This window comes from Vigna angularis, chromosome 7, assembly GCF_016808095.1.
Source record: "Vigna angularis cultivar LongXiaoDou No.4 chromosome 7, ASM1680809v1, whole genome shotgun sequence".
Taxonomy (NCBI): Eukaryota; Viridiplantae; Streptophyta; class Magnoliopsida; order Fabales; family Fabaceae; genus Vigna; species Vigna angularis.
The window spans coordinates 7403021-7428792 of NC_068976.1; the positions used below are offsets into that span (position 1 = coordinate 7403021).

At 34.7% G+C, this 25772-nt stretch overlaps 2 protein-coding genes across 3 annotated transcripts; one reads left to right on the top strand and one right to left on the bottom strand.

Annotated features, from left to right (window-relative positions):
• Positions 1–37: 37 nt before the first annotated feature.
• LOC108336177 (proteasome subunit beta type-3-A) lies at positions 38–4883 on the bottom strand. Its single transcript, XM_017572511.2, has 6 exons — positions 4580–4883; positions 4373–4480; positions 2808–2897; positions 2237–2321; positions 1185–1279; positions 38–312 (listed from the first exon to the last, which is right to left on the bottom strand). Exons 1-6 carry the CDS (start codon positions 4765–4767, stop codon positions 264–266), a joined length of 615 nt encoding a protein of 204 aa, XP_017428000.1. The 5' UTR covers positions 4768–4883; the 3' UTR covers positions 38–263.
• A 12323-nt stretch (positions 4884–17206) lies between these two features.
• On the top strand, positions 17207–23403 carry LOC108338309 (SWI/SNF complex subunit SWI3C). Of its 2 annotated transcripts, none has more exons than XM_017575106.2 (9): positions 17207–17492; positions 17652–18122; positions 18606–19141; positions 20473–20836; positions 20914–20987; positions 21819–21946; positions 22151–22224; positions 22329–22531; positions 22757–23403. In XM_017575106.2, the coding sequence occupies exons 1-9, from the start codon at positions 17465–17467 to the stop codon at positions 23219–23221; spliced, it is 2343 nt and encodes a 780-aa protein (XP_017430595.1). In that variant the 5' UTR covers positions 17207–17464; the 3' UTR covers positions 23222–23403. The 2 variants fall into 2 exon arrangements, with proteins under 2 accessions (XP_017430595.1, XP_017430596.1); XM_017575107.2 differs by having other exon boundaries at positions 17209–17492; positions 22347–22531.
• Positions 23404–25772: the final 2369 nt, after the last annotated feature.

The window sequence follows — 25772 nt, forward strand, 5'->3', positions numbered from 1 at the left end:
AGGACACTGATAGAATAAAACATAAACGGGAGAGATATAGATCAGGCAATTCTCGTATCATTCAACCCTGTCTGCCTGAAGCATAGAAACTCAAGAATCTCCTTTCCCTGGTAATCTAAATATAGAACAATTGAGACCGTCTATAAAAACAGTCAGGGTACATTTTAACTAAAAGCCACAATAACAAGGTACCACTCTACAACAATGGTAAATGCCATGCTATTCAGCTCCAAACCAAACAGAAACCCAGTTGTCTTACAAAGTTAATCCATCCTTCCCTTTAAAATCCTTTCCTTTACTTCAGTTGGTGTACTGCATAAGACAAATCAAGATACCAATAAGCCCTTGGAATAAATTAACAGGCATAAAACCAGACCTAAATAAATGGCATCTGGCAATAGGTTGGAGGGGGCAGATTTGACAAAAGAAAACAGAGATGTATTGCCATGAGGATATGCAGATGCTCTTCATTTATGTAAGGACATTCTTGGAAGAAATCTCACATTGACTAAAAATATTACCAAATTATATTACATGTGAGTTTTATAAGATTGAATTATGACTGTACTGACTTTCTGAGAAATTTCTCAAGTCATTGTAGCCAATTTAGTATTTCTTTTGCCTTGGCACCAACGATGCTGTGTTTTGAGTTTTGTCAAAATTCAAGTTCAACTCTATATTCTTTGTCAACTTTGTGCCTATTAAATTGGTATGGGCACCTTCCACCATGTCTCTCGGCTGCAGACGAGATGCGTGGGTGGTGAGGCTGACTACTGCAGTGTTTGCCAGAGGCAGAACTACTCCAATAACTAGTGCACAGCCAGCTGCATCCGTGCTGGGGCTTAAGTCCAACATTGGAAATATGATATTTTAGTAGGGGGTTTATCTCTGGATTCTCCAAATGAGACAACTAACTTCTGTAGTTTAATTCTCCCAAGGTTCTAATTACAATCCATAAAAATGAATCGTAACTAAATAGCATAAGGAAGTTTCCCTACTATGGATGTTTTATCATGGCTTCTTATCAAAATTATTTCATGCACATGCAAAAGTCACAACTTAGTGCCTCGTGGCTGGTTAGAAAGACAAGCGCATATAAAATAAATGTTCTAGTAATGGCACCGAAATTGACAATGACAGCATATACACCAAATTACTAAGAGAATCAGAATTTGTAAACTTACACAACATAGACATGTCCTCCCCAACCACTTAAACAATCACGATCTACAGACGATAGCAGTGCTTGGGAGATGGTCTCAAACAACTCCTCTGGTTCCTGTGTCAAGATCAGAAGCCAAGCAAAAAAATCTTAAGCTGCATCTCTTTAACAAACACCGAAAAAATATGACTAAGAAACCTTTGTAGTTAAATCACTAGAATGACAGTGGAAAACTCTGATACTGAAACCAAACGGAAAATCAAGGCAATATCAAAGCATTACTTGTCTCTTATATTTGTATCCGAGACTAACACAACATAAAACATCTCGTGCCCATCCAACAACCCCATAGTTATTAGACATTTCACTAAAGTTTATGTTTGGTAACCCAATTTGTCTCTGCAGTTACTTCCTCCCATACCAAACAAGATATCTCATGAAATTACTTGCAGAATAATTAGTCAATCTTCTTAAGCTTTAAATAAAACCCATGATGATTTGATTAATTATGTATAGATGAATGATGTTCATCTGTTTGGATCATCCTTATAATCCAAACCAAACCAATCAAATAGAGTTGGATTTTTAGAAAAACTGCATCTAACCCAAACCAGACCAATCAAATTCAATGGTGATTAGTTTGGGGTGTCGATTTAAGATTTACAAATCCAATGAACCAAACCTAACTAAGTACAAAGTTTTGGGCAAAATTAATGATAAAATTATGTACAAACTTTTTGGAAAAATTATGTTCTTTTTCTTTTTCTCAAAATAGAATTTGGTATATTTGCACATAATTAGATCCAATTGATCCAAATACAACCAACCAGTTCTTGATTGGGTTGGTTTTGTTCTGATTTTGATCTTTTTTTCTGTCGAAAAACCCAAACCAATGAAATTTATTGGTTTGAATTTTATTTTCTCTCCAACTCCATTAAAACTCACTCAGGAACAACCCTAACAATAATAAAGTATCCATGTTAAAGTAACGTAAAACATGACTACATTGATTTGCATAATAATCACATTAAAGAGTTATCTGAAAGACAAAACAGGATAATCTTAGTGACCAACCATGTCAGGCTTAAACATTGACTCACAAGCACCATACAGGGACTCGGATGCAGTGCCAGAAACAACAAAATCTTTTGCAAGCTCCCTGCATACAAGAAAATTGTAAGATAAACAATTACATACATGCAGTGCATATGACGATATGCAAACTTAAAAGTTTATTTAATTTAAGTGAAAAAATGCATAAAAGGCAACATCATTTCTGTTTGATAAGTACAAAATTTTAGCTTCTAGTCTCACAAATTCCGTCCATCTCTATCACTTCTTTTTTGAACCACGCTGTTTGTCAACTACAACTTGCTTTTATCTTTTATTAGAGCATGTTTACTTCCAGTTTCATTTCTTGTTTTCCTTTTTCAATTACAAAGCTACCACCTTGTCTTCAATTCAGTTCTGTCTTCCAATAAGAAACACTAAATATAACTTTCCATTGGTTTTATCTGTACCTATACTAATCTTTGAAAACGGATTGAAAAGCAAATGATACTAACATTTGCAAGTTTTTACACATACCAGCAAGATCCCTCTACAAGATTTAATATGGACAGTAGTGTAGAAAAATTTAACTTACTTTGCTCCAAGACAATCCATTGTGCAAATGAATGGTTTGTCATCGTCCCCTAATCCAGCAATTACAGGCTGGCAAAAATATGGACCAAACCTGAAAAGCAAAAGATGAAAACTTGTTTTCACTACTATAAATTAGAGTTTATTAACAATTTAACATAACAAGAAACTTATGAATCTTATAGTTTACTGTGCTTTGTTGTAACCCCGTCTACAAACATGCAGAGGGAGCCAAAAGTAAATACAGAAATTAAGTATGGTTCAACTTCAACCTACAATGAGCTATTGGTCACACATTAAAAAAATGAATTCAACCAAATGACTCCCCCCACACCATAATGCAACCAAATGACTCCCCCCACACCATATGCTGAGTCAAAAAGGAGATTTAATCAAACCATCTTTAAACTAAACCTTCACATAGCACTGATAACTCAGTCTCATTTCAAAACTCTACACATTAAATTTCAGTTGCCAAAACAATTTAATGAGGATTTTACATCTTACGCAATAATAAAGCTTATCTATTGTAGACTAATTATCAAAACCCTGATATTTTTTGACAACGCTAAGTTTGGCACAACTTTTTTGACAAGTATTCTTCTTTAAAAACAAAACCAAACGTTGTGAGAGTTTTAACTTATAAGACCAAGTTTGGAAATATTAGCTTAAAAGCTCCCCCAACCCGCTTTCTTTTAGAAGAAATATGATCCTGAAGTGTTTCTCTCCAAATTTAGAAGAAATATGATCCTGAAGTGTTTCTCTCCAAATTTGTTGCCCGGCTTTTTCTTAAAAGAAAAGCCAAAACAACTGGGCCAATCATTGACTTAGTATGCTCGTGTGTGTAAAACATGCTCAAGTACACAAGTAACAAACTAGATTCCACCCCGGTTAAGTCCTGGTTTTTTTTTAGTTATTTATTTAAGACCAAAATCTAGCTCATTATCAAATCAAGTCATGATTAATAGATAAACTACTTGAGTGGTAAAAATGGGAAGGATGAAGGGAAAATGGAAAACTATCTTGTTTTTTTAAGGGAACGCAAAAAATAGAAAGGAGTGTGCAACAGGTATTTTGCAAACGGAACTTCAGTCTCAGCTAAGTCCAGAAAGGAATATTTATCAGAAATATACTAGCAATACGCCCTTACCACATTCTTTTAAGTATGTTCTATTATTAGTTAAATTAATTTCAGAAACAAAATTGTATGTGTTCCACTTCCTATTTGACAAAAGCCAATTACCAGGAGTGTTACTATGTGTCTTGTTGGGGCTTCAGGAAAAAGACATACAAACACAGTCACTACTTAATATACCTCAATGTAAAAAAAATAAAAATTTAAAACCACCTTGCCAACTTGAAGGCAAACCGTGAATCATATACAAAAAGAAAACTACTTTACACACAAGGGTATCAATCAACTCAGCTAAAACTCACCCATAACAACCTACAATACTTCACTAGGAAAACCCCATTTGTAACAGCACCAAAAAATAAAAACTTACAACAAATATTCCTTCAAAAGAAATCCAGAACCGTTTTTTTTTCCTTAGATCTAAGCGGCGTTACCTTTTCTCATAGAGCAAGGCAGAGACCAAACTGGCAAAGGTCTCCGGTTTCATATCCCTCTCTTCACGAAGCTGATACAGTTTGTGCCGGAAAACGAGACGCTGATACCTTAAAGTAAGTAATGGAAAACAAATACAGTCAAAAATAAGATTTGTGTTGGCAGAAAAGTAATGAATTGGGAAATCGAGAAGGGAGAGTAAAGAGTACAGAGTCTGAGCATCGGTGGCGAGGCCAGAGAGAGCGATGAAGAGCTTATCGTGAATCTTGGAAATGCGTTGGAAATCGGTGGCTATGGTTTGGAGCTGAACGCCGAGCCTTCGGTCGCTGGCAATGGCGAAGCAGTTCTTGCCGACCATGGCCACGACGGCGCTTCCGTTGTACTCGAAGATCGACATGCTTTGAATTTGATCCCGGCGAGGATGATGCAGATTCTTGGTTTGGGTTTGGGTTTGGGGTTAAATCGTAAAATAATGTTGGTATTTGAAGACGAAGAGCATCCCAGATTTCTTTGGGGTTAAGCCACCAAATAAAAATAAATAAATAGAAATAGATTTTGTTTAATTGGACGTTTTATAACTTAAGTAGTGTTATTTACAAATTTTACCACCCATGTTTACACTTTCGTGTACTTAGTTAAAAGTTAATTGTTTGTAGTTGATTAATAACGTGACAATTTCATTTATAACACTACAACATAAATAGGTAATTTAAACTAATGTTGACTATTATGCAAAATTTCTAATGAAGATAGTAAAATGTGTGAAAATAATATTAATAATAATACAAATAACAAAAGTGTTAAAATCAGGATAAGAGCTAATAAAAATGACAATGTTGATAGTATAGTTATTACATCTGAGTCAAAAACAAAGTGTTGCAAATCTCAATATTGCATTAACTTTTCAAGCTTGTTTTGTGAAGAAAGTTAGAATGAATTAATTTTTTAATAGTGATAGAAATATAGTCTTTTTCATGCAATTATTAAAAGGTGTTTTAATGTTAACCCTATACATTGACTGGTTGAGATAGAGAATTCTGGTTGGAGAATGCTAAGTTTATTAAAGCCTGTGTTTTGAACTTGTATAAAGATCTCTAATAACACTCATTCAATATGATGCATTTTTATTTCACCATTTAGGGATGTTTTAGTTATTAATTATTGTTTTTTTATTCAAATTTAGTTTAGAATAGAGTAGTTCTAGCTTTAATTCATCTTTTTGTTTTTTCGAGCAAACCAACACTTGAATACAACTAAAATTAAATAAATCTTGTTTCTACTTCAATATTTTTTTCTATTGTAGATTCATTCTAGAAAATAGAGGACGCAATGTCATTAATTTAGGATCAAATGTTTACAATGTTAGCTTTAAATCTACAAGAGTTAATCAATTTTCCTCATATTTTTTAGTTCATAATTTACATGTTGAATTCATATATTTTGATTTTCTATTTTAATTCATTTCCATTTATTGTGTTTGGCGATTTTATCTCATTTTAATCATTAGTAAAAAACGGGGCTACTAACGCGCCCATTATGCTTCGGTTGGTCAGAAACCGAAGCATAAAATAAGGCGATGGTATTTTTGAAATTATTGGAAAAGTATATGTCTCGGTTCTATCTTAACCGAAGCCATAAAACCCGCAAAAGTTGCTAAGCAAAGACTTTTCAGATGACAAATATCTCTGTGCAGGGTTTTTGGCCTCGCTTATCCTCAGAACCGAGGCCTAACCGAGGCCAAAATCCCCTGCTCCAACTGAGAATCCTATCAGCAGTATGACAAATATCTCTGTGCAGGGTTTTTGGCCTTGGTTACTCTCAGAACCGAGTCCAACCAAGACCAAAACCCCTTTGCACCACTGACTTTCTCGCTATGTACTCTAACGTTTGAATTGACAGACTTTTTGAAAGGGGGCTATGGTCTCGGTTCTCCTTGAAACTGAGGTAAAAAGCTTCATTAAAATTACAAAAATGTCATTTAATATAATTTTTTAATTTTTTTTCTGGGCACTTTAATTTTGTGGAGGGGTTTTGGCCTCAATTCTCCTTGGAACCGAGGTAAAAAGGTTCATTAAAATTACAAAAATGCCATTTAATATAATTTTTTAATTTTTTTTTGGGCACTTTAATTTTGTGCAGGGGTTTTGGCCTCGGTTCTCCTTGGAACCGAGATAAAAAGGTTCATTAAAATTATAAAAATGCCATTAAATATAATTTTTTAATTTTTTTTCTAGGCACTTTAGGCCTCGGTTCTTTATAAAACCGAGGCGGTAGAGGCTTACTGCCTCCGTTAAAAAATAACCGAGGTAATAACATGCGTTTAGGTTTAAATTTCGCGAACAGAGGCATTTTTAGATAGAAGACCTTCGTTTCGGTTTAAATTGCGTCGCTGCTCCTCTCGCTCTTAGGGTTCTTTCTGCCAATGTTTTGTTCTCTTCTTCACTCCTCTGTCGCGACTTCACAAGAAAGGGGAAGCACCCATCTTCCTCTTTTTCTTTTCTTCTTGTTTCATTTCACCTTGTAGTGAGGGAGGCACAAACTTCTTTTTCCTCTTCTTTTTCTTCTTTCTCATGATGTGGGTAGCAGCGGCGCCTCCGCGAGGATTCATGTTCTGGTGTCTTCGCGGTGAAGGGAAGTCGCGTCTGACTCCAGCACAAAGTTTAGGGTTTCTGACCTCGTATCGATTTGGGATATTTTTTTTTAATCTGATTCCTGTGTTTTGAGGCTAGGGTTTTGGATTACGATTTGGAAATTTGGAGTTTCTATGCTTGCAAAATTTTCTTGTAATTAGGGTTTTAATTGTTCTGGTTTTGGGAATTTCTATTCGAGTTGGGTTTTTTTTTAAATTTCATATAAGAGCACGTGATTTGAAAAAAAATAAAGAGCTTTGACATCGGTTCTAGCCTGAACCGCTGCCATAGAACCATGTTATTTCCTCGGGTGCAGAAGAACTGAAGCAGAAAACTTAGGGATATTATCTCGGTTGGAACCGAGGCCAAAAGTCCCCATCTTTTTACCTCTCCAGTAAATGCCTTGGTTCAAAAACCAAAGTGTATTGTCAAAAACAACTGCTGTCGTTTCCCTTTGTTGCATTAGTGAATCTTTTAAATTCATTTTTCATCTAATCTTTCATTAAAATTTGAAAAATCAAAGATATCATAGCATTAAAAGCTATGAAACTCATATACAACTTCTTCGAAAGCGTCTTTCACATGTACGCACACACTATACATATACGATATGTTGTCTAACAAAGTGCTCTAGTCAAATGTGAGGCATTGATGGACAATGATATTCTGACTTTTTTTTAACAACAATCACATGTCAAGCGATAATTGGTCCAGTTGGAAAAAATATATAAGGTGGAAAGTCCAAAATTAGGGATTTAATGAGTTTCATGTTCATACTTTCTCTTTTTCCTGTTTGGATTCAAAATTTCATTTTAAAAGTTGAGAGAGAGAGAGAGAGAGAGAGAGAGTTGTGCGAGAGTGCGAAAGAGAACCACCGTCGCTGCAATCATCGTCGTTGCAATCGTTGTTCGTCATCCCTACAAGCGTCGTTCATCGTCGCTGCAACCATCATTGGTTTCAAAGCACCATTGAAGGATGAAACCACCATTGACGTGGGTTTTGGAGGTTCTCATCGTTCATTTGAAGCATTGAATCGTCGTTCGTCTTTGCTTTCTTCTTCTTGTTCGGTTATTTGTTTTATTTTTTCAATTTTTTTATTTATTTTATCATTTTGGGGTTGTTGTTGAGTCTAATTTTGGCTCTTTATCTAATTTTGAAGTCGTTGTTTCGTGTACTTTAAGTATTCTTGCAATGGAAGAATTGGTGAATAGAGTGAACTTTGTCATGACAGGATGAATATGAAAATATTAATTATATATTAATGTGAAAATGTTAATAATAATGTTAACTTAAAAATATTTATTCTAATGTTAATCTACAATATTAGTAGACTCAGTTCTACAGGAATGTTTGAATCTAAATATGTTAATTACAATGTTAATACACTCGTAAGTTATGATCACCAAAACATACATTAAAAAATAAAAAATAAATTTGCAGTATTAGTTGGGGACCAATGGTCAAATAAGTGGGGACTTATGTTAGTTTTTTGCACATGAAGGTAGACTAACTTGTACATAAATGTTTCAAACTTTAAAAATTGATAATTGATAACGGTAAATTTTACCATTATTTATGGTGCAATTTTGATACCAAATCAAATCTCTTTGAGCTTGAACCTTGTTTAATCTTCTCTTTTCTCTAACTTTTGTGAATAAGTTAGTCTAGGTTATACTTAGTGGTTTTCATCACTAATTCCCACAATTTTGTAGGCAATTTGTGTGCATTGGAAGAGCATCAAGCTATCAAGGAGTTGGAACCCAGGAAAAACAGCAAAAGCACCAAACTAGAAGGCTGATGAAGGCTCGCAACCTTGCCTGGGCGCCCTCTCCAGGGGCGCTGAGTGCCACTGCCTCGCAATCTCGCCTGGGCGCCCTCTCTAGGGGTGCTGAGCGCCATTGCTTCGCAAGCTCGCCTAAGTGCCCTCCTGTCTAGGCGTTGAGTGTGACACTTGCTGATGATATTCGCATTTAAACCTTACTTAATGGGATCATTCTTTAGTCTTAATTAGTTAAACAATTATATGATCATTTAGTGTTACACGAGTCTCTTGGGAAATGATATTCGGTCTTACCGGTTTTATTACTTGAACGATTTGATACACTTGCCGAGGTCCTAACAATAATCAGGTCCATATACCTTTAAGTTAAACAAACTTGTTATATCATGACTAAAACATACACCCTATTTCAAAAAATTACATTAAAAAATAAAAAAAGAAACCTGCAATATTCGTGGGAAATTAGTGCTCAAATTAGGTTACTTGTTTTCCACAAGAAGATAGACTAACTTGTACAAAAAAAAATAAACTTTAAAAATTGATTATCATGTCCATACACCCTTAAGTTAAATAAAGTTTGTATATCATGACCAAAACATACACCTTGTCACAAAATTACATTAAAAAATAAATAATAAACCTACAGTATTCGTTGGGGGCTAGTGCTCAAATAAGTGGGGACTTAGGTTACTGGTTTTTCACATGAAGGTAGACTGACTTGTGCAGAAATGTTTTAAAGTTTAAAAATTGATTATCATGTCCATACACCCTTAAGTTAAACATGTTAGTATATCTTGACAAAAACATACACCCTATGTCACAAAATAAAGTATGTTTTTAATGTAATTTTGTGAACCAATTTTTAAAGTTTAAAACATTTATGCACAAGTCCGTCTACCTTCCTATAACCTAAGTCCCCACTTATTTGAGCATTGGTCCCCAACGAATATTGTAGGTTTATTTTTTATTTTTTAATGTAGTTTTGTGACATAAGGTGTATGTTTTGGTCATGATATACCAACCTTATTTAGCTTAAGCGTGTATGGAGATGGTAATCAATTTTTAAAGTTTAAAAAATTTCCGTACAAGTTAATATACCTTTTTGTGCAAAACAAGTAACTTAAGTTCTCACTTATTTGAGCACTGGTCTCCAACGAATATTGCAGGTTTCTTTCTTACTTTTTAATGTAATTTTGTAACATAAAGTATATGTTTTAATCATAGTATAACAAGTTTAACTTAAGGGTATATGGACCTAATAATCAATTTTTAAAGTTTGAAAGATTTATGTACAAGTCAGTCTACCTTCATGTGCAAAACAACTAACATAAATCCCCACTTAATGTATGTTTTGGTGATCATAACTTAGGAGTGTATTAACATTGTAATTAACATTTTTAGATTCAAACATTCTTGTAGGAGTGAGTCCATTAGTATTGTAGATTAACATTATAATAAACATTTTTAGATAAACATTATAATTAAAATTTTTAGATTAATATTATAACTAACACTTTCAGATTCGTCCTGTCATGACAAAGTTCACTTTGCTCACAACTTCCTTCATTCCTAGAATACCTAGGATAAATCCAAAATTAGAAAAAAAAAGGCAAAAAAATAGACCCAATAAGAACCCGAAAATGATAAAATAAATGAAAAAATTGAAAAAAAATAAATAACTGAACAAGAAGAAGAAAGAAAAGACAAACGGCGGTTCAATGCTTCAAACGAACGACGACAACTGCAAATGGTTGCGAAATCTGAAATGAACGGCGGGAACCTCCAAAACCCATGTTAATGGTGGTTTTGTTCTTCAACGGTGCTTCGAAACCAACGATGGTTGTGGTGACAGAGAACGGCGGTTGCAACGATGACGAACGACGATTACAACAATGGCGAACGACGATTGCAGTGATAATGGTTCTCCCTTGCGCTCTCGCACAATCATCTCTCTTGTAACTTCCAAAATGAATTTTCGAATCCAATGAGGAGAAAGAGAAAGCGCAAACATGAAACCTCTTAAACCCCTAATTTTGGACTTTTCACCTCATTTCTTTTTTCTTTTTTACCATCTAGACCAATCATCGTGGCGAAGTTAAAATGTTATTAAAAAGAGGAGTCATAATATCATTGTCCTTATTTGATATGGCATGAGTAACAGATCAACTACTCTAAGAACACGTGTATCAAATAAAATTTAAGAGAAACTAGAGAACCAAAAATTCATAAAAATCCTATAAATGATAATTTTGAGTTACAGAAAATAATCAAATCTACGGGAAAGTAAACGCACAAGAATGATTTTTGCTATGTTTCAACACTTCAACATCTTTATTTATAAACCTTTCTGTTACAAGTATAAACTTTTTAAACACAATAATCAAATAAAAACCTTTTTATATTTTCCCTGAAAAATCTCTTTCAAATCATGAAATAGTTAATAAAATAAAATTCATAATTTAGGAGAAACTACAGAACCAAAAATTCATAAAAATCCTACAAATGATAATTTTGATTTACAGAAAATAATCAAATCTACGGGAAAATAAACGCACAAGAATGATTTTTACTATGTTTCAACACTTCAACATCTTTATTTATAAACCTTTCTGTTACAAGTTATAAATTTTTTAAACACAATAATCAAATAAAAACCTTTTTATATTTTCCCTGAAAAATCTCTTTCAAGTCATTAAATAGTTAATAAAATAAAAACATATTTGATATCAGTATCTTGACATGTTATCCCAAGTGGTTATGGTTTGTCATTATTTCTCCTCACATATATTGGGATTTAAATCTTGGTATAACTCCTTTGATCAACCAGGTAATTATAGTCAAGTGAGTTCAACCCAAATTGAAGTCAATAATGATTTTGGCCAATTTCTAACCTACTCCAAGTGATCCAGCCTTTAACCATATGCACATTCCATCATTAAAAGATTGTCCAGAAAACTTTACTAAACCTTCATAGACCGAGGCCTCAACATACAGACCACATATGGAAATTTCAAAAATAATCCATAATCCACGCTTCAAAATAATCCAATTTTTATGACTTATTGCAAGTACTAGGTGATCTTCAATAAGCTTTGAACCATCATGAGCCATAGTCACTAGAAAATCTTAGCTCTTTTTCTTGAGACACTTTTTTTTCTTGTGACCCAATTCTTTGCAATAATTATAAATGTCTTTGAGGTTGGTCTTGACTTTACCTTTCTTTTTGCTAGTTTCCCCTCACTTAATATAGTTTTTTCCACCATTTGCCTTATGTCAAATAGTCCACTTGTATAGACAAGATTTCACCTCCTTTAGCATGATAAAATCTTTACTAATGCTTAAGGAATTGACAAAATTACCAAATGAGGGGGGAAAATAAACAAAGGAATCACCACTAAATCTTTATCTTCCATCTTCATGTTTAGGTCTCTCATCTCTATAAAAATGCATCAATCTCATCAAGATTTTCCTTCAATGACAATTTGACATTCATGTGAAACACAAACACACGTTTATTGAGAAATAACTTATTGTAGATGGACTTCGTCAACAACTTTTCCAACTTTAACCATAACCTAGTTTCAACACTTGCTACCCTGTAAAGAACCTTATGTGAAATAGACAAGAAAATAAGGGAATAAGCCTTCTGTTAAGACTTCGGCAAGTGTACCGAATCGTTCAAGTAATAAACCGGTAAGACCGGGTATCGTTTTCCCAAGAGACTCGTAATACTAGAGAATTGTGCGATTAACAACTCATATAGACTCAAGAACAACTCATCATTTAAGAATATGTGCAAAAAGATAAATTGATACATAATTACAAGGTTGGACTTTGGTATTGAAGGCACTTGGAAATGGAAAAGACTAGAAATGGTATGAAATGACATTGCTAAGGCTAGTTTTCACCAATGCACTCTTGTGTATAACCACTTTCATCTCCTCTCTATCAATTTACTAAAGTCAATCCACTAAAACACTCTAGCCTCAATCCCTTAAGTGAAAGAGCCTAGGTTTTCCCTATTAAACTCCAATTCCTTGGACAATCTAACAAGCAAACCCGCATTAAAGAGCTAGGATCTTAAGACAACATGTGAATCATCTTCCATCCCTAGAATCAATGACCACAAGGACTCTTGTTTCAGTTCTAGGTTCCATCTTACGTCCCCATAATCCATGAAACCCCAAATTCAAGTCATGAACATTCCTATTACATGCAAGCTTTAAGATTGGAAACAAGAATACTAGCAATTGATAGAAAAGGCATATATATAATCAAATCAATCATCCATTACACAAGAATCCATAGGCTACAACAATCCCTAACAAAACGAATCTGGTTCTCCACTTCCATGGAGAACCCTAAAGCTTACAAAGTGGAAGATGGAAGAAGAAGGAGACCCAAAGGTAGAGAAGTAGAGGAACCCAGCAGCTCCTCACGCCCTCCATGAGCTCCAGTAGAAGAATCGGACCTCCAAAGAACCAAAGACCCCGAGCCCTTCGCGTTCCAGGGTTAAATAAAGCGTTTCTGCCACATCAGCAAAAAGTCGCGCCCGGCGGCCCGACAGACCGGCGCCCGGCGCGCCATGGGTCAGCTACCTCACGCCCGGCGCCGCCCAGGTCAGAAGGCGCCCGGCGTGAGTCTCTGCAGCAGCATTGTGTTTTCTTCTATTTTGTGCAGATCTGCTTGCTTCTGTGGTTAGTTCAGCTTTATACTTTTCGTGGAGGTTCTTCCAATCATTGTATTACTACAAAATAAAGGGATTATAGATGAAATATCATCAATATAGCCTAAAACACATTTATTCACGAAACTAAGATAAAAGAGAGGATTTAGCGAGTTACAAGCTAGAAAGGAGTTGATTTTGCTCTTAAATTCATGCTTAGATAATGGTAAGAATTAGCATTATCACCTTCTCTTATTGAATTATAAAAATTGACTCCTCCAAATATGCAATATTGCTGGATAATGGCCCAAACTCTACTTTTTTGACAAAGGCACACATCTTAATGCACTAGAGATTAAAAATTTTAGTTTTTGTAAACTTCTAGATCTTGATGTGTTTGCCACATTCATGAATGACTTCTTAAATATTTTAAACAAATACAAACAAAGGGATTGATCTTAGTCATGGATAAAGTTGACATACCCCTTGTCATGGCCAAGCACATTCAAGAAGAGTTGGAATCATTTGTGGAAGATGATCCTAAGCTTCTGTCTTGGGCCATCTTGGGCCATCATGAAGCTTGTAATAGAGTAAGAATAATTTTGTACCTTGTATTGTGGGTCAAGTAGTCTATGATTTATTTGAGTTTTGTATTATGGGCCGAGTAGTGTAGGATTTATTTTGGGCCTTGTATTTTGAACCAAGTAGAATAGGCTTTTGACCACTCAAGTCAACAAATGGCCAAAGAACAATGTTGACCAAAGTGGGATGCAAATTTGGCTTAATTGATCAAAGGGGTCAAAGTTTTCATCTAACTTGGTAGACAATTAAGAATGGGTTCTCCATGTCATCTGTCCTCCTCCCTTTGAAGAGTTTTTCCTTCTAGTTAGTACCACATGTCACTCTAGAAATGGAGAGGATTTTTCATAGGTAGTGGCCACATGTCCTCCTCTACTTGGAGAGAACTTGTGCCACTTGTCCTTCTCCTAATGGAGAGGATTTTCTCCTTGCTCTCCAAGTTAGCCAAGGTGGATCTTTAGGTCTAGCTTTTACAAATTCGGAGATATGTCTCCCGTTCTTGTATTCACCTTTGAAAAAGAGTAAAATTATGTTGTCATTTTTGTGCCATAATACTCTTGTAAGGTCAGTCTAGGCTAGAGCAACCCAAGTGACATCCTCTAGCCACCTTTCTCCAAGTGTTGGCCCAACCTTTCTTAAAGCATTACTAATCACACCAAGCATCACCATAGAACAACCTTTGACCGAGACACTTAACTCCCTTCACACATCATCATTTTTGCAAAACACCATCATGACCACCTTCCATGATTTTCCTTCTAGTTTTGGTTCAACCTAGCTAGAAGATTACCATCACAAACCATACACAAATGATGAATGATTAAAAACAGGATTTGTGATAACAATTTGTTGTATCATATCAAGGACTTCACGTTCCTAAACATGTAAGAGAATTAGAGGATTTATCATTTCAATAACGAAATCACGTAAAGAAAAGACTTAAAGCACGTGACATAATGAGAAACAATTATATATTTATTAATTAGATCTTGATAAGAACATACAAAATAAATGTAGTGATTGTTATAAAAGACTTTATGATTTAGTTAAACCAAAAGGGATGAATAGGTTTCAAAACCTTTTCAAGTGATTTTCCCTTTTTGTAAGTTCTTTTTGAAACATTTTTAGTTTGAAAAAATAATGTAATAAATTTAGGAATCAAGATTGATTGATAAAGATTGGATAAAAATATAAAAAAAGGATAAAAGAATAAAAAGAATGATAAAGAAGATTTATATTAGCTCAATCTTAGCAATTATTATATATATTCAACCTTAAAATAACTAGTTCTACCATATTAAAAAAGTTTGTACAAAGCATTTACTTAACAAATATAAACTTAAGACAACAAGCAACAAATAATCAACTCTTGCAAAGACATTCAAGAGGATATAAGTTTAAGCAACTCTTACTAAACAAGATGATATCAACACTAATAAACTCTCAATAAGGTAAGAGGATACACATTCTAACATTTAACACCTTATTTTTTTTATGCACATAATATAGAAAGTAATATTGATTATTATTTCTATTTAACTTTATGATTGACTTAAAATGTAATTTATATCCTTTAAGAGAAAAATTGATTGCTTTTTTTTAATCTCAAAAATATTTTCTTAATTACATAAAAGTCTCTAAAATTTCTTAAAATTATAAATTGACCCCTATATTTTCTATTAATTGTAAATTAGTTCTTAAATATTTTTTATTTGCAACTCAGTCCTTGAATATTTTTAATAATTATAATTTAGTCCCTCGTTAATTTTTTATGATTACTATTATACCACTAATTAACTAATTATGTACACTTTTGCAAATACTTAATTTCAATGAAAATTATTCATTCCATTTACTATTGTTAAATGTACAATGATATTTGTTTCATATTTGATTTTTATTTAAACATAAATTATTACTAATTTTATATTCCCTTGGTAACTTCGCTGCCAAATTCATTATTTGCCAAATTCATTATTAATAAAATCTGTAGAAAATTTTCTAAAAGTTTATAAAAATGAGAATCAAGAAAAACTATCAATAATAAATAAAAATAGATGTTAGAATGTATTAAAAGTAATTTGAATTTTTTTATTTAAATACACAAGTTTAGGTTTAATAAGAAATTAAAATAGTAAAATTGTATATTACATACCCAAACTCAAGTCCATTGTTTTTCCAATTGAAAATAAAAGAAACAAGTGGATCAAATCTATTTCTCTCACATTTGTGTCCTTGATATAAACAAAATAAGAAGATTTTTTTAATCTTATAGTATGACAAAATTAATGTAAAGAATAAGTTTGATTAAATTTTTTATTCTTTTCTTCCATGAGAACATTCCAAATTGTAATTATTAGAATTAAAAACATATTTATTTTACAAATTATGTTTAATTTTTTTTACAAAACTTTGGTTATAAATAAAATAATATGTTCTACATTTTTCTTAAATTTTTTACAAGAAAAAAGGCCTAAAACATTCTCAACATATACATATGTGAAAAATATACCCTACACATATAACATAAAATACTAAATTAAAATGGTTAATTTGTTTAGAACTAAAATGAAAAGTATTTATTAGAAATTCAAAGCAAAAATTCATTATATTTTTTTGAATAAAAACTTATTGGAGTCAAAATTGTAAAATATAAAACCAAGTGAAATAAATAAACCAAAAAGAATAGTTGCAGCATAAATTAAAATATTTCTTAAATTTGAGCTATGCACACGTTTTGATTCCCATGTCATTTAAATTTTTGGATTCTCCAGTCAAAATACAAAAAAAAACCTCATTATAGTTAACTATATTCTTTCAATTACAATATTTATTAATATTCGTTATCCAAGTTACATGCATTTTGCACAGAAAGGAACAACTATTTGCATATGAATTAACTCATTATCCAAATATGTTTCTAAAATACAATAACATACACTAATTCTAAATATGTTAAAAGCTATTTTAATTTATGAAAATAAATTATTTTGAAAACATAATAAAATCACTGACACAAAACCACTACAAAAAATCAGATCACAGACAAGAGAACCTCAAATTAAAGGATTTTAACTGGTTGGCCTGGACTGGAAGACTAAACAAGACACTGATCTAGAAAGATAGCGTGTGAACCACTCCTCGGAAAACGGCGTTAAAATGACGTGTCGATGAACCCAGCCAGAAGCAAAAGCACATCAACACACATACAATTTTGGAATTTTTTCCTCAATGCCCCATCCCAACGCAACACCCTAAATCATAGCATTGCCTCTCTCACTTCTTCTCTTCGCTCTCTCTCTCTCTCATACCACACAAACCTGACACAAACACAACACAACCATTTTTCAAATCCAAATTCCGCACCACCCTTTGCGCGAATCAGCGACCCCACACTAATTTTCACCCCCACACCCACTCACTCTCTCCTTAACTTCCCATGCCACCTTCCCCTTCCTTCCCTTCAGGTATCCACAATAACCTAAAAATTCTCCTTAATTCCTTTTTTTCTTTTATCTTTTCTCCTTCTCAACTCAAGTCAAACTCATTTCAATTCCAATTTTCTTTCTTTCACTTTATAAATATCTTCTCTTGTATTATTATTATTATTATTTTATTTTTCACAGAGAACCGAAACAAATGGCGGAGGAAGAGGAAGCGAGAATCCCACAAACGCCACTCCAAGCGTCATGACGAAGATGACGAAGACAACGATTCCGATGACGATGACAACGACTCCGACGACCAGTTCCGCAGCCCTAATGCCACTCCCAACACCGACTCGCATGTCGAGATCGAGGTCGTCTCGCCCGATGGAGTTCAGATTTCGCGCTTCCCGCCGGCTATCAGGCGCACTGTTATCCGTCCTCATGCAGCGGTCACTGCAATTGCGGCTCTGGAGTTCGGCAGGGGGCACTCGCAGCATGGCGTTCCGGTTCTCGAGAATGTGTCTCACGGCCAGCTTCAGGCGTCCTCGAATGTGTCTGCGGAATGTCTCGGGGGCTTGAGCTTTGTCGCCGCTCCTCCTCCAGTTATGAAAGGCTCCGGCGTTGTTAAGCGTTTTGGCACTAGGGTTCTAGTGGTTCCTATGCATTCAGGTTTTTCGCACTCTGGGATTTTTACTTGTTTTTTTATAGGATGCAACTCTTTTATATTTATTGAATTTCTCTGTCAAGGAGTTCTTATGTTTTTGTGCAGGATGTGGTAACTTCTTAAATTTGAATGAGAACTTTTTATATATAGTTTATTCAACAGTTTAATTGGAATGCAATTTTATTTTATTTTTATTCTAAATTGATATATAAATCAAAATTGTTGACTTATGTAATAGTTTCTAAAAGTCATATGTAGGATATGGTAGAGGAAAGGTCTTTACAATGAGTATTTATTAAAATGAAACTTTTCTTCGAAATGTATGGAATATTTTTTGTTTTAATGAGTTTAAATATCCTTTACATGTTTTTTTCCCTTTGATGGAATTATATGTAATTTTTAAGCTTATGCTTTGGTTGTGGGTGATTAGATATGGTATGTTAAGAATGAATTTTGAGTGATTGAACATGTTGAATATATATGGACAGATTGGTTTTCTCCAGCTTCAGTGCATCGACTTGAGAGACAAGCAGTGCCACATTTCTTCTCTGGAAAGTCACCAGATCATACGCCGGAGAAGTACATGGAATGTAGGAATTACATTGTTGCAAGATACATGGAGGACCCAGGAAAGAGGATTACAGTCCCTAGTTGCCAGGTTTTGTCTATTGGTGTTGGTACCGAAGATTTAACTAGAATTGTAAGGTTCCTTGATCAATGGGGAATTATTAATTACTGTGCTCAGGAGCCAAGGCATGAGTATTTGGACAATGATTCTTGCCTGATGGAGGACACTAGTGGTGCACTATGTGTGCCATCAGTGACATTAAGATCCATAGATAGTTTGATTGAGTTTGACAAGCCCAAGTGTAAATTCAAAGCAGATGAAATTTATTCATGTCGAACAATGCACAATACAGATATTTCTGATTTGGATGACACAATAAGAGAGTATCTATCTGAAAACTATTGCCACTATTGTTCTCGTTCTCTTCCTGTTGTATACTACCAATCACAGAAAGAGGTACACCAGTATTTTGTTTTAAATTCAACTGATTCATCACCCTATCATGAATAAATCTGTCACTGCTGATTACGTTTGTCCAATTTACCTTTCTGATTAATATGCTGGAATGAGAGTTATTAACACATGGCAGTGCATAGGTATGAAGAGTGGACACTGTTGAATTTTATGTACATATGATTGTTGGAGACAAACCTCCTTTAGTTAAGAGATTATACATTATGTTGTTGCATACCATTTATATTATTGGCAATCCATTTCCTTGGTTTTAATATAGATTGAAAAACAAATCAAATTTAAAAATGCTAGGTAACAGATTACCCCATACAAAATAATTTTGGTTTTTTCTATAGGATGGGATGGGAACATCATTATTATAAATTGAAGTGGTTGTGAAGTGGCATCAAAATAGGCACATGTTAGTGTCTGTCTTAGGCTTCTATTTTTTATGAGGTTTGGTTATATTGGTACATTGAACTAAAATTCTATTAATATTGCATTGTTTTTGTTAATCAAGTGTCTTAGAGTTCAAGAAAATACTATATGTGGGAGAAACAGATATTTGAAGGTCTCAATGGAGAAATATCTGATGAGTTTTGATATTAATTTATTATAGAGCATTCTATAAGCATTTTTTTTTCTTGTGTCATGTGATCATAGTCTACAAGAGCCCTATAGGCTATAGGAGTGGTATAAACAAAGTGCAAACAAGTATACAATACAAAAGGCTAGAAACTAAAAGTCAACTTTGGCTTTGTTATCAACTCCCAGAAATTTACTCAGGATACCTTTTTGGTAGACTTCTTTTCATAATTAGAGTACCAGCCCACTCCTTATTATAGATTAGTGTCTTGAATTCCTGTGTGCTTCTCTCCGCTAAAGGGAACCAATTGGAATAATCTTCATGTATTTTGTTTTCTTTTGTGTTTGTACTCATTGTGGCTTCAGTCCTATTCTTATAATACAAATGTTAAACATATCTTTCCATGTCAATTATAGTTGAACGTACTAATTTGAAGCTAAAACTGCACTTTGTGCTGCAGCTTGTCTTCATGTCTTGAAAATTCAGATTTGAATGGCCAGTCTTCCATTTAACCACGACAAACTCTGACAGTTGGCAAGTGATTGCCAGTCTATAAGATAGACAGTACTTGTTTATCTACTATGTTATTTTAAAAGTTTCCATTCTGCTACAAGGAAGGATTACGCTCATTGATATTTCTAGAAGTTTACAAATATGGGTACATTATGATGACCCAAGTCCAAAACTAAGCTGTAGAAGCTCTTTGGAAACATTTGTCATTATTTGTGGTTGACCTCCCATATTGCAGGTTGATATTTTACTCTGCACTGATTGCTTTCACGATGGGAGATTTGTTGCCGGTCATTCTAGTATAGATTTCATTACAGTGGATTCAACTACAGAATATGGTGATCTAGATGGGGATAGTTGGACTGATCAAGAGACTTTATTGCTGCTTGAAGCAGTGGAGATTTACAATGAGAATTGGAATGAAATTGCTGAGCATGTTGGTACCAAGTCAAAAGCGCAATGCATTCTTCATTTTCTCCGTCTACCTGTAGAAGATGGAAAATTAGAAAACATCAATGTATCAAGTATTTCCTTGTCATCCAATATGAATAATCAAGAGGGTAATGGAAGATTGCATTGTTGCTCAAATGGGGATTCAGCAGGTTTGTCTTACCAAAACAGAAACTTTTGTAACCTCTGCTTGTGATATGGTTTTGATTTCATATCCGTGTTCTTGTAGGACCCATACATAACAACCAAGATTCTGATAACAGGCTTCCTTTTGCAAATTCTGGAAATCCAGTTATGGCACTGGTATGTGACTGGAAATGATATTTTTCAGTTTGTCATTTATTAATGGATGTACTATGCTTAATTAGAAGACAATGAGGTGGTTATCAGTGCTGCATCTAATATCTTGTCATTTTAACTTGTTTAGTTGCATTTCACCTCTTTGAAGGAGAAAATCTCAATGTGTGTTTGATTCAGTTTAGGTTTAATTGCTTCATTTGTCCCCAATTTGGTTGAATTGTGTCAAATTCATCCTTACTTTTAAAAAAGTTTCATTGTCGTCCTCACGTGGTATAAAAGTGTCAATTGAATCCAAACATAGAAAAAATTTGTGTCAAAGTAGTCATTTTTCCTATATCTCTGTGTCTTCCTTTCATATGTCACTTCTCTGGAGCTATGAAAAGCCTTAAATTGGATAAGGTAAAATGAATATCTGTACTTGATTGTATGAAAGGAAGACACAGAGATATAGGAAAAATGACTACTTTGACACAAATTTTTTCTATGTTTGGATTCAATTGACACTTTTACACCACGTGAGGACGACAATGAAACTTTTACACCACGTGAGGACGACAATGAAACTTTTTTATAAATAAGGATGAATTTGACACAATTCAACCAAACTGGGGACAAAGGAAGCAATTAAACCTTCAGTTTATTTGGGTAAAATCATTGTTTTTGACAGCTTTAACAGTTTTTGAAAGAAAAAAAAATCATCCAGAAAATCTTTCCCAAAGATTCAATTAGTGATGATAGTGTCAGAATATCACAACAAATCAGTCTGTCCATTATATTCTGGAGTTCTTTTGATTGGATTCTTACGTATTTGATTTTGGTGGGTGCATTGTAAAGGTTTCCTTTTTAGCCTCTGCTGTTGGACCAAGAGTAGCTGCAACTTGTGCTCACGCAGCATTAGCTGCATTGTCAGAGAATAATTCAGGGAGCGCGTCAGATATAGAAGCTCTGGAAAATGATAACAGGTGAGTGTCAGTGACTTTCATTTCTTGTTTGAAGTGTTTTCTCCTAGTTATTCCTTTTTCATTTATAACTTGTACACTGATACATTGTCATTTGCTATTGTTCTTTTCATTTCTCTTCGTCCATAATTTTATTTTCCCCTGCACCAAGAGCCAGCCTTATTTTATTGTTCATATAATTAGGATTTTTTATTTGCTTCTATGAAGGGCAAATTCAGAAAGCATAAATAATAGAGCTGGTGGCCATCATGGAGTGGTTGCAAACTCGAGTCAGAAAAATGGTTAGTTTTATGGTTGCTTCATTTTTATGGTTATTTTATGGTTGCTTTATACCCCCATTGTCTGGTGAAGTGGTAATACCCAGCGTGTAATTCTTTTTGAGAAGTGATTCATTTGAATTCAGAGGACAAGTTAAAAGTACCTGGTTCATGTGCTCAAGATGATGCTGGGTCGACCCTGCTGTCTGCTGAGAAAGTCAAAGATGCTGCCAAAGCAGGCCTCTCTGCTGCAGCAATGAAAGCTAAATTGTTTGCTGATCATGAAGAGCGAGAAATTCAGAGGCTATGTGCTAATATTGTTAATACTAAGGTATAACTGCTTCATTTTTATTTCTTAACTTAATTGCTTCAGCCTAACTGGCTACATACTTTATCCATGTGTCCACCGTTTTCAATCTGGGTGCATATATATGTATGTGTATGCACTAGTTAAATATTTTTCTTGCAGTATAGGTGAATGAAAACAATTTGGGAAAATTTAAAAGCGGCCTGTGCTAGTGTTTTGGTGTGTATAACGTGTTATGTGTATTGGCAGTTGAAAAGATTGGAACTGAAGCTGAAGCAGTTTGCAGAAATTGAAACACAGTTGATGAAAGAATGTGAACAAGTTGAGAAGCTGAGGCTGAGGTTTGCTTCTGAACGGTCCCATGTTGTTTCAGCACGTCTTGGAAACGGTGGAACCACTCCTCCAATGAATGTATCAGGTGTTGGTCCTTCCATGATTAATAATAATAACAGCAGTAGGCAGCAAATGATTTCTGCTTCTTCCTCACAGCCTAGCATCTCAGGGTATGGCAACAGCCAACCAGTTCATCCACACATGTCCTTTGTCCCGCGGCCTTCAATGTTTGGATTAGGGCAAAGGTTGCCCCTATCTATGATACAACAATCACAGGCTGTTTCTTCAAATTCGATGTTCAATGGCCCTAGTAATGTGCAGCCTGCTCCTAATCATTCGTTGTCGAGGCCTGTGTCAAGAACTAACTCTGGTTTAGGTTAATTAGAGGTTCGGTGTTAGTTTTAAAATATATAAGATACAATTATTGTATTTGATTATTGTTTTCAGCAGTTATGAGTAGTGCCATGAATTTCTTTTTTTTTGTTTTAGGCCCTGTAATTGGTTTCAGTAAACTGTGAAAGTGTTGCTTAAAAGGGAATAAGTAGGCATTTGATTTTCCTAAAGTTATAGTGCCTGTCCTTTTGCTTTCCGATTTAGGGAAACATGAAAAGTTTATTGACATCAAAGTAAAAACACCTCAGTTAGTTTACACGAACAATTGACATCGAAATCTGGTCTTTAGTGACTTTTTGTCACACTGTCTTTGCTATTGTACAATCGAATAAATCCATGTTAATTTGATTATATTGTATCTGTCACAGGAAAAGGGTGCAAACTGTTTATGGATTCTTGCCCCTGTCCAATGATCGTCTGCAAAGTTCAAGACCATTGAATTTAACGCATATGGTTCTCTAATTAAATTTAGGTTTAATAGGTTCGGAAGTCCCTATATTTGCGGGTTAGTTTCAATTGGGTCCTTCAATTTTGGAAGTGATCAATTGAGTCCTTGTTTTGGTAAAATTGAATCAATAACGTCCTTGCCGTTAATCTTAGTAAACGGTGTTAACTTTCTAGCGATGTGGCATGCTGAGATGGTTTTTAATTAGCACGTGGCAAACCTTCTCCCTTTCCCTTCCCCTTCCCCGAAACCTTCTCCCCTTCCCCTTTTCATCTGAAATCTGAGCTTGATCATCCTTATTACTTCCGTCGTTTGGATCAGCCGCACTACCCTCCTGAATAGGCAATGTCTCCTTAGTTGAGGGAATTTTCAAAGAGGATGAGATTTCATCTTCGGCATCACCATTTCCATTTCCATAAAAAAAATCATCATCTCCAAACACTCCAGAATCAACACCATCCAGATGAACAATATCATTTCCCGGCTCATCCCATTTCGAATCCTGATTAGCAATTAAATCAGTTTCACCCAGGTTCCCATACTCAGAATCAGCCCCAATGGCCTCCTTAGAGGAATCAGGCTCCTGAACGACATCTGAACTTTGTTCATCCACCAAAGCTGAAGTCAATGAACTACCAGCGTTGGTATCATCCAGTTTATCAACTACCGCCTCCTCCGGACGGAGTTCCGATCCTTGATCACGAACCTGCTCCCGTGGCTCCATTGCCTCCTGAAAATCCTCCTCTACATCTAAACTCTTCAAACTGTCGGACCCCACCACAATCTCCTCAGAAACGCCTTCACCCACTCTCTTGCTCTCTCCCTCGCCATTGGCACCAAAACCATGAGCCTCATAATCCATTACAAATTCTGAACGTCACTCGAAACCCTAATTCATCAAAAAACGGGGAATCAGAAAGCCACATAACCGACATAATCGGTATGAAAATATATAGGCGGCACAGACGAACGAACGCACGCACCGAATCGTTAACATTTGTAATTCGTGTTAGAATTTACAGGTTACAACAACAATAAAAAGGAATTAAAAGTAAAACCTTTAGAATAAAAAAAGAAGAATGTGGAGAATGGAGAGTGATAAGATAAGGGATCGAATGAAGTAATGAGAAGCATTGGATTAGGGAAGGGGAAGGGGAAGGGGAGAAGGTTTCGGGAAGGGGAAGGGGAGAAGGTTTCGGGAACGGGGAAGGGGAAGGGGAAGGGGAAGGGGAGAAGGTTTACACACAACGTGCCACGTGTTAATTAAAAGCCACCTCAGCATGCCACATCGCTAGAAAGTTAACACCGTTTACTAAAATTAACGGCAAGAACGTTATTGATTCAATTTTATCAAAACAGGGATTCAATTGATCACTTCCAAAATTGAAGGATCCAATTGAAACTAATCCGCAAATATAGGGACTTCCGAACCTATTAAACCTTAAATTTAAAAAACGACGTCACACGCAGGTTAAGTACTAAAAGGACGAAGTTATTTATTGTCAGCAAGAAAGAATTATATAAGAGAGAGACTTGGGTATCCCAACCTGTAGAGACAAAGCAAAGCCAGATAAAGAAAGTGGCTATTTTCTATTTGCATTTAAGGAATACAAATACTTGGTAACCACTACATCACCAAAAAATCCCCATACAAAAAAGACACAGCAGTCAACCAAACCTTGAAAAAAATTCCACACACCAGATAGCAGTAAACCAAACCTAGAAATGAAAAGTCAGTTGCAGTGACTGATTACACTCAAGGCTCAACTGAATACGTTGAGAACCTAAACAGTTTCTGTTGAAGACCTGCAGACCTCAAAAGGAGATTTCTCAGACCAACATTAACTGTTGGTGCCTCGAATTTGCAGGAACAGGATCACTCTTCACTTATTCATGTATACTTCATGCATGACTTTTCTTAAAAGCCTGCATAGCTTTAGGTGTATACCTCGAGCCGGTTCTTGCGAAATTGTTTGCACCTCTTCTGCATAGGACAAAAATTACCTGATAAGAACTAAGAAATAACTTAATATCAAGTTTGTATCATTGAGAAGATTATGCAGTAAAAGTTATTGAGCTGGTAGCTCTACTGTA

Bases quoted from the DNA above. Each gene is read 5' to 3' on its own strand.
- LOC108336177 (XM_017572511.2), bottom strand. From the start codon at position 4,767: ATGTCGATCTTCGAGTACAACGGAAGCGCCGTCGTGGCCATGGTCGGC. The intron at 4,481-4,579 runs GTACTCTTTACT...ACTTACTTTAAG, and splicing joins GCCACCGATGCTCAGACTCT to GTATCAGCGTCTCGTTTTCC. The intron at 1,280-2,236 runs GTTGGTCACTAA...ATCTTGACACAG, and splicing joins CAATGTTTAAGCCTGACATG to GAACCAGAGGAGTTGTTTGA.
- LOC108338309 (XM_017575106.2), top strand. From the start codon at position 17,465: ATGCCACCTTCCCCTTCCTTCCCTTCAG. The intron at 20,837-20,913 runs GTTTGTCTTACC...GTGTTCTTGTAG, and splicing joins CTCAAATGGGGATTCAGCAG to GACCCATACATAACAACCAA. The intron at 20,988-21,818 runs GTATGTGACTGG...TGCATTGTAAAG, and splicing joins GAAATCCAGTTATGGCACTG to GTTTCCTTTTTAGCCTCTGC.